Raw genomic sequence first — 8,526 nt, 5'->3', positions numbered from 1 at the left:
GCTTTTAATATTAAGATATTACAAGTTGGGGCCTTGTTTACGCGTATAAGGTGAACGGCTCTAGAAAGGTGCGAAAGGGCATGTATCTGTGTCTCTCTAAATTGTGTATTAATGGAATACTAATGAGGCAATTAAGGTGAGAATCTAGAATTAATAGTGGTAATCTTCTTAACTAAATAAATCTTCTGAGCTAGACTCGCGGCAAGACGCACGCAAATATAATCCTAATCCCTAAATCCCTTTCTTTAACTTTTCTTTTCATTTTTTTTTCCCTTCTCTTCTCCGTCTTTCCCTTCCAACGTTACGGCTCGGTATGTATCTTCTTCTCTTTTTTGCCTTTCTTACAAATAATTCATTCTTCAGATTCAATTTTTTTTCCCTATTACGATGCACTCTTCCTTACACTGCATTGTTTCATTGTATTGGATCCACAATGTGACTCTTCAATTATTACTTCTCTTGCAATTATTCTTAGCTGCTCAAGAATGCTTAGCCAATTCTTCAATTAACAATTTATTTTGATGTTACTGTTTGAAGTATCCTTTAGAAATGGGAGAGCTTGTGATCCATACGAATCACAAGCTGAACTTTTTGTCATTTCTTCTATCACCTTAGATCCTCATTTCTCATTACTTATTGCAGATGATGCTGATGTTTCATTTTAAAAGGAACGTTCTTGATTTTTTTTTTAGGGAGTTTTGCCCTTTTGATCAAAGATTTGGTAGCTACTGATTAGAAAATGCAGTGATTTTTCCAATGGATAGTCATTTCCTTTTTCTTTAATTGTGTTGTTTGGAAATTACTTGATCTTTTCTTCCCACTGTATTTTCTGATGCATTGTGTTCATCCAAAGGTGCTATAAATTATAGAAATTAGTTTCAGCATTATCATTATGCATTTGAGTCATTTATGCTGATATTTGTGTAACTTTTAGGTTTTGCAATTAGCAACTCTCTCTGCTTTCAGTTTCAGCATCCGCTTCCTCTACGCCGATTACAAAATGAGTGAGTACTTTATGGCTTGATGTTCTGTTATCATGTTGATGTTGATGATGCAAATGGCATTTAGTCTTTTTGTTGTTGAAAGATTAGATTCTGACTTCTGAGAAACACATTTTGTGGAATTCAATGTTTCTGCATAGGTTCTGATTGGGATATCTGACTATCTTTTTAGTTACTCTCTTGTGTGTTTTCCCACTGTTTTTCCTCGAGAGGTTTTAATTTACATGGTAGGGATCTAGTGCGTTGAGCATTGTCGAGTCTAAGTGGTTGGTGTTATACTTTGTATTGCTTGCCCTTCCTAGCTTAAGCCGTTTTGTTTGTCGGGGAAGAAAATGATATTTATGCACCCATAAAAATTGAACTGTTAGCGGAAAACTTAGCCCCTCTACCTTTTATGGGAAGTAAAAAATATTTGCATGATAGTGTAGATAGAGGGAGAGGGTGGATGGATTGCATGATTGAATTCTCAAAAACTCATAATACTTCTTTACACAATAATTTTAATTGAATCACAACCTGACTGGCATTTGTCTATCCTGTACAGACTCAGGCAGGCCAAAGAAGATTCCTCTAGAAGGCTTGGTACTTGAATCTATTATGTCTCCTCGTAGATCTGCATCTTTCCGGAGGCCAAAGGATGAACTAGGCAGTTGGTCGACGCTTGTCAAGAGGCATCGCTTCCTCTTGGTTGCCCTCGGTCTACTTGTTATCCTCTGCACCGTTTATCTTTACTTTGCTATTACTTTAGGGGCAGGAGATTCCTGTTCTGGATTGAGTGGAGATGCGAAAGTTACTTGCCAAATGGAACATGTTAAGGATTTCATGGCCAGGCGTAAACTCAAGCTTCTGTGATATTGCGGACACAGTTATAAGGCATTCTTTTTTGATATTGCAACACAATTACAAGGCATTCTTTTTCCTGTGACAGCAGGTATAGATGAACCGAAGATTTGTATACATATTGTTATTTGTTAACCTCTGTTTGTGAAGCAAGATGTACAATACGTGTAGAAAGCAATTTTTTTGGATGCAATTATGTTAATGTTGGTTGCTTATTATTAGTACATAAAATATACATTTTTAAGCAGTGTACTGTAGTAGCCAAATGAAGTTGAGCCTACCCAATGTTCATGACTGGCTGATTCTAAACCTGATTTCTCATTCTATCTGATAAGGTCGGTTCATATTTCAGTAAGAGCCTTTATCATGTATCTAGTATTGTTGAGGTGGAAAACTTTGTATGATTCTTTCAATGCTGATACTAATCGATTGCTACTTTTACTTTTTTACTTGTGCTGATATCTATTTCCTGTGCCCAAACCGTGGTAATACTCTGATGCTAAACAATAGAACCTGCCAAGATTATTTGCAGGAATATTATTGCACAACCAAAATAAGATTTTGATCCTGCAGGGAGGTTGAAACTTGAAAGCCCTACACTTCCCTTAATACAACCTTAGGCAAGCGATTCAGGGGGGTAAAAGGGCCTATTGTAGTATTGTTATGATAGTTATCAAGGGTAGGGTAAGAACTAAGAATAGATGGGTGTTTTGACTATTGCAAATTTGCTTCAGCATTACCAAGGATTGTGTTCAACTTATTAAACATGCTGATAAATAATCTCCGCCTTTATGTGAATTAAAACAGATATAATACTGGGTAATCCCTTTTTCCCCCCTTTAAAATCATGACTATAATCTCATGAAAGACGAGTATGTACTGGATAAGACCATTAGGGTGGCTAAAAGTTGGCCACAATTAGGGAGGATAAGACAACTGGCCTGGAATTAATGTATAAGCAAATGAAAAGAAATCATTTGATGTGAATATTTTACATAGTCATTTGTATTATTGATTAAATATTATCATAATGTGTTCTACACTTGTTGTCACTTTTAAAAAAAAAAAAAATCAAATATGAATAATAAAGCTGATCACATCATCACATCATAAAATCATGTAAACTCTGAAATTTATACAAGAGTTCATTCCAAAATTAAACATAGCAATGAATGATAGCTACAAAGAAGAGTCTTAGATTGGTAAAGGAGGAATCCCTGTTATATGGTGCCACGGAGGTTCTTGTGTTCCATTAAACTACAAAGAGGAACCAATTCCATCCAATCCAAAGCCAAACACATGTACCTATCACCCCGCAGCAGCCGTTGATATTCCTGTCCAATTTATTTTCCTATTGCATTTGCATCTGCTCAAAGTTACAGCTCAATACAATACTTATTAAAAAAATAATAAAATATAGTCCTGTGTGTTCATTATCGATCTCCCACCAACCCTAATTAGTCACAGACAAATCCAAATTATTTGACCCGGTACAATTCACTCTAGTTCAATTGACTTTATATAAAAATTGGCTATTTAGTTTTTGATAACGTTTATGTTATCTATGTTCAATAGAATGATAAGCTACTATTATAAATTATGTACAATTTTTTTTTAAATTTATTGTAAATGTTTCTTTAGTTTTGTTTATACTCTTTTTTTTATATATTAATATATATTGATTTACATATATTGACAAGTCTAATATATCATTGAAAACATAAAAAAAAACCTTAAACCTTTTATTTACTTTTACATTGGTCCCATTTGTAATCTCTTTTTAAAAATAACCCTTGCATTATGAAATAAATTTGTAAATAAAACACATTATATGAAAATGATTTTGGAAGAATGATTCAAGTGAGCCCAAGGCAGTATCGGGCCGGAAAAAAGTGTAGTAGAAACTAGAAAGGCAGCGAACCCAACAAAGTGAGAATTGAAATTGAGAGCGAGAGCGACAGAGAGTGTCCTCTGCTGAGTCCTGACCTGAGTTGCGGTGTTCCTTCTTTCTTTCTTTCTTTCTTTCTTTCGTTCTTTCTTTCTTTCATTTCCATCTGAGAGAGAGAGAGACACACACACACCCAACTGCGAAGGAACGAGAGACAAACCCAATAATGTCGAAGAAGAAAGTTAGCGGCAACACCATGACTCTCAAGGACTTCCATGGCGGTTCTATTCCCTCTGATCTTCCTCTCCCTTCCGCCCCCTCCCTGTAACTACTCCTTACCCTCGCTTTTCTTTTTTCAAATTTATATTCTTTTCTCAAATGGGTGTTCTTTTCTGCTTCCCTACCAATCATTCGTCTCACGATTCGAGATCTATGCTTTCTCCTACTTTTTATCTTTCAAAAATTTAGTTTTTGCTTTTTTTTTAATATATTTATTTATGGCAGAAACATGAGACCTTCAGATCGTTCAGGGTATGAGCGAACTTCATCTTGGGGAAACCGTTCTCGACCGCACACGCTACCACCCACGAAGCCTTTCGATGAAAAGACCCCATTTTTCACTCATTCTGCTCATAGTATTGGTAGGAATTTCGATGAGGATGAGCGCAAGCCCTTGGATGCTGTCTCAGCTCCACGAAGAACCGTCACTGCACACAACAGTTCAACAACGACCACAACAAGTGCTTGGTCTTCTCCTAATGCTGTTTCCAAGTTGGTTCATGCCAGTGCCCTTGACAAGGTCATGAGTTCTGCTGCCACGTGGCAATCCAATGGCCCTCGTGTTCATGTGAATGGTGATGATGGTGAGAAGGAGCATTATAGTGATGCAGTGCTGGCAAGGCATGCTGATAGGGTTTTATCCATTGATGATGATCAGGTGAGTGGTGGTGGAAGGAATGAGTTTGTGGGTTCCAAATACTCTGATGTAAGGCCAAGAAGTGTGGCTTCAGTTCATCATGATGCCGATGGGGTTCAGGTGCCGCGAAGCTTTACCAAACTCGGTGCCTCTGAGTTGCAGCACCCTATGCCTTCTGAAGTATCTGAGCGACCTAAGTTGAAGTTGTTGCCGAGAGCAAAGGCATCTGAGAGCTCGGAACCTTCTTATCCGGATCATGGGCAGGTGTTTATTCATGTTCAACTTACTTGGTTTTTATTGGCTTCTTGATAGGGATATTGGTTTGTTAATGATTCTACCTTTTGTTGAAATTGGTAATCAGGTGCATGGCCAAGGCAATTCCACGAAACCTGTCTTTGATGGAACTGGGAATGGTAAGGAGGCAGGACAACGCCCGAAGCTGAATCTGAAGCCTCGCTCACAGCTCCTTGAGCATCACCTGGAAGGAAACACTGAAAGAGAGAGGTTAGTTGCATAAGTTAGTGTGAATGAGTTAGGAAATTAACTGTTTGGATTATCTATGTGCACATTGTGTTGTCTCCGAAACATAGCAAAAACTTGCTTATAAACAATTATTTTTAGTCTTTACAGGCTTTTGATTGAATGAGCATTGCTGTCATTTGATTTTAAAATTTGAAAATGATTTGGGTTTTAATATTTGGCAAAGTTTTCATGATCTCTCCTGAATTAAATAATTCAGGATCTATTTGCTTAAACATATAAGTCTTCAGTTTATTTTGGTTGGTATACCTAAGGCTCATATCTGGGTGCATTTGGAACCCTAAGATGCCTCTTGTGCTTTATAAATCAACATAGAATACATGTTGAATGCAATCATGGAGCACTTGTTTGAGTATGAAAGATTTGATGGGATTCATTAACTGAAAATAAATAATGAGGTGATGAAATAACTCAATAGTGTAGCCATTATATTGATTAGTTTCATTTGGTAGGCACAGATCTTGTTAGTGCAATGAATCACAGTCATGTACTCATGTTATATGCCCAATTTTGATAATATAAAAGCTTTGGTTTTGTTCATTCCCTATATAAAAGCCTTTGCTCAATGATAAGGCCGCTTTGGCCTATGCTGATCTATTAATGGAAGTAACCTCTCTGCTAATGGGATTACGGGTGTGCACACTAATGGTTTTATCCTGAAAACTTATTTACTTAAAGGGAAAAGAGAATGGTTATATGACTTATATCCAAAAGAAAAGATGTGGTGGGTACTATACTGACCTTCACATGTGAGAATACAAACCGTGATATATTGGGACAATCAATCTTAAAGTTTAGTGAAGTCAAACAAGTATAAGCAGAAATCTTCATATTGACTTTACCCGTTTAACATACATGATTTGTTTTGGCTGTGTGAAAGCAGCAAAAGAAGACATCTGTAGAAAGATTTGGCACTACTCACTAAATTCTTTGTTTACCCTTAGAAATTACAATCTTAGTGAACTCTTGGGAAATCAATCTAGTTCTCGTTCTAGTGCTTCTGCTGTAAGCCAATAAGCTATTGTGTGGCTTAATATATGTTTAATATTGTGGGAAGAGAAAGCACTGATGTTTTATACTTCTTCTTATGCTTACGTACACATAGCTCAACTCTTACAAATACAAAATACCGACCACTGTTACAAAACTACCTATGATAAGAGACTTTAGGTAGTTAATTTTTTTTTTGTGTGTAATTAATTTTGGGTTGTTCATCCAATGTTATGTGGTATACGTGATAGTTTGGGAGTACAATGTGAATTTTACTTGAAGGGGTCTTACTTCCATTCTTGTTTAACTTAAAAGCTCATACAAAGGAATTACCATGTTGAACTTTGTGAAATAGTACTATTTCACCTTTTCAATACTTTTAATGCTCAATTGAAACAATATGGAATACTTTCAGTTAGTTTATTTGCTTATTTATTGGGCTTCTTCTCTAATAATGGAACATCTTATGGAAATTTTTAGGAATGCTTTATTTGGTGGTGCCCGTCCAAGAGAACTGGTAAGTTGTTTCATTTATTTATTTCCTGCATTCCAGTTAGAATTAAAATGTATCATGTGCTGCCAATCATTACAAAAGATTTTTCTCCACTTCATCCATGCTTTTAGCTTGATAATGTATCTGATTGTTTCCTCAGGTTCTGAAGGAGCGAGGGGTTGATGACGTTGTGATCAACAATTTGGATGTGGGGGTTGAGCATTCAAATAGGTATTGACTTTGGCTCCTTTCTCTATGTACAATTCAGCTATCTTCATGGTAGTTAAACTTGATTACTTGAATTCAACTATTGCTAATATATTGTGTTGTCCAAAGGACTGAACATCCTACTCCAAGGACCAAGAAACTTCCTGATCGCTATGCGGAAAAAAATGAGGGTGCTCCAGCTCCTTATGATCGATGGACTGGCAAAAAACCTGAGAGGAAAGAACAAAGGGTAGAGGCTGAGAGAGTTAATTCACAGGCGCAGAGGAGGAATTGGCGCAGTGATAACCGGCGAAATGTGCAAGAGGTAGACAAGCAGCAGGTTGCGGAGAGACCACCTTCACCAAAGACATGGCGTAAGCCAGCAGAGGAGCCAAAATCATCTGCGGAAACTGGCAGTATGAGCCACGGTAAAGCAGCTTCGGCGGTTGATCTTGCACAAGCATTCTCAAGATCAGTATCAGATCCAAGAGTAAATGATAGGTTCTCTGGCCAAAGGGGTTCAAACAATGGCCGGACACAAGTTCCCTTTTCACGGCTTGTTGGTCCTACTCCTACCCCGAGACCTCAGATCAATGGTTATTAAGTGCCTTGGTTGTTTGGTGGAAATTTGGAAGACACAAGCATTGTTTTCTCCTCATTCACAAACATGAGGGAAAGAATGGAACCGCTTGCTTCAAACTTGCAATGGCACTAGTTAGTAGTTACAGTAACCTTTGTTTTACTTTCATTTTCTATCATTTGCTTCCCAAGAAACTATCGTCTCTCCTTTGCCTATAAGAAATTGAGGAGGAGGAAGAGTAAGTAAGCAATGAAACCATGATTATATCAGGAAAATTGTTGGTTTGAGTTTCACCAGCTTGCTCTTTTCTTGGGATTTGGGTGATGATATGGATGTCATGATTAGGGACTTAAAATTTCAAACAAAATTTCTCATTGCTAGTTTTTCTGCAGTTGAGTACTAATTAAGTAATATATATTCCTATGATCAACCTTATTTTATGGCAGCTGATGGAGTAGGTGGGTCTGCACTTTTTGAAATATGCTTGTCATGAAATAAAAAAGAATGAGGATAAGTACGAACCATCTTTTATTGTCATAAGAAAATATGGCATATCATTCATTAATATACCGAGAATATTAATTAGAGTACATGTATGGTGTTACTCAAAAGTTGAGTGGAGTGGTGAGGGTGTTAACATCATCATCATAATATTGATGGTGACAATAATGATATTAGAGACAGGTGTGATTTCAATAGCCATGACCCACGTGAGGTTATTATTGTCATTTATGACGTTAAAAAAGGTCATTAAGCTATAAATATTCGTCCACTATGGAAAGAATTATCTCTATTTGATGGAGGGTGTAATTCACATTTTAATTCACATTCTCTTATAAGTATTTCTATAATAAAATATTCATAGTAAATTAAGATTTTAGACATACTTTAATCTAATGCCAAACAATGCCAAACAAATAAACACAGTATTCAAATGATTACACATAATTGACCATTATTAGTGTTCTACCAAAATTGCCTTACAAGTCAATACCAATTCGTCAATGTGATTTGATATTGAACCTGGTTTCACGAAAAAAAAAAAAATCAAAATTTTTAACATTCTTTTGG

At 36.5% G+C, this 8,526-nt stretch overlaps 1 protein-coding gene and 1 long non-coding RNA gene across 2 annotated transcripts; both read left to right on the top strand.

Annotated features, from left to right (window-relative positions):
- LOC107623973 lies at positions 137–2,290 on the top strand. Its single transcript, XR_001616697.2, has 3 exons — positions 137–311; positions 935–1,004; positions 1,546–2,290. It is a non-coding gene; the product is annotated as an uncharacterized LOC107623973 (long non-coding RNA).
- LOC107622814 lies at positions 3,912–7,899 on the top strand (the record flags this gene model as incomplete). Its single annotated transcript, XM_016324854.2, is given in 6 exon segments — positions 3,912–4,053; positions 4,234–4,909; positions 5,007–5,149; positions 6,656–6,692; positions 6,829–6,899; positions 7,005–7,899. Coding segments are annotated over 6 exon segments (1,500 nt in total). The 3' UTR covers positions 7,480–7,899.

This window comes from Arachis ipaensis, chromosome B10, assembly GCF_000816755.2.
Source record: "Arachis ipaensis cultivar K30076 chromosome B10, Araip1.1, whole genome shotgun sequence".
Lineage (NCBI taxonomy): Eukaryota > Viridiplantae > Streptophyta > Magnoliopsida > Fabales > Fabaceae > Arachis > Arachis ipaensis.
Note: the sequence above shows the minus strand (reverse complement) of the source record. Positions and strands in the feature narration are given on the sequence as shown.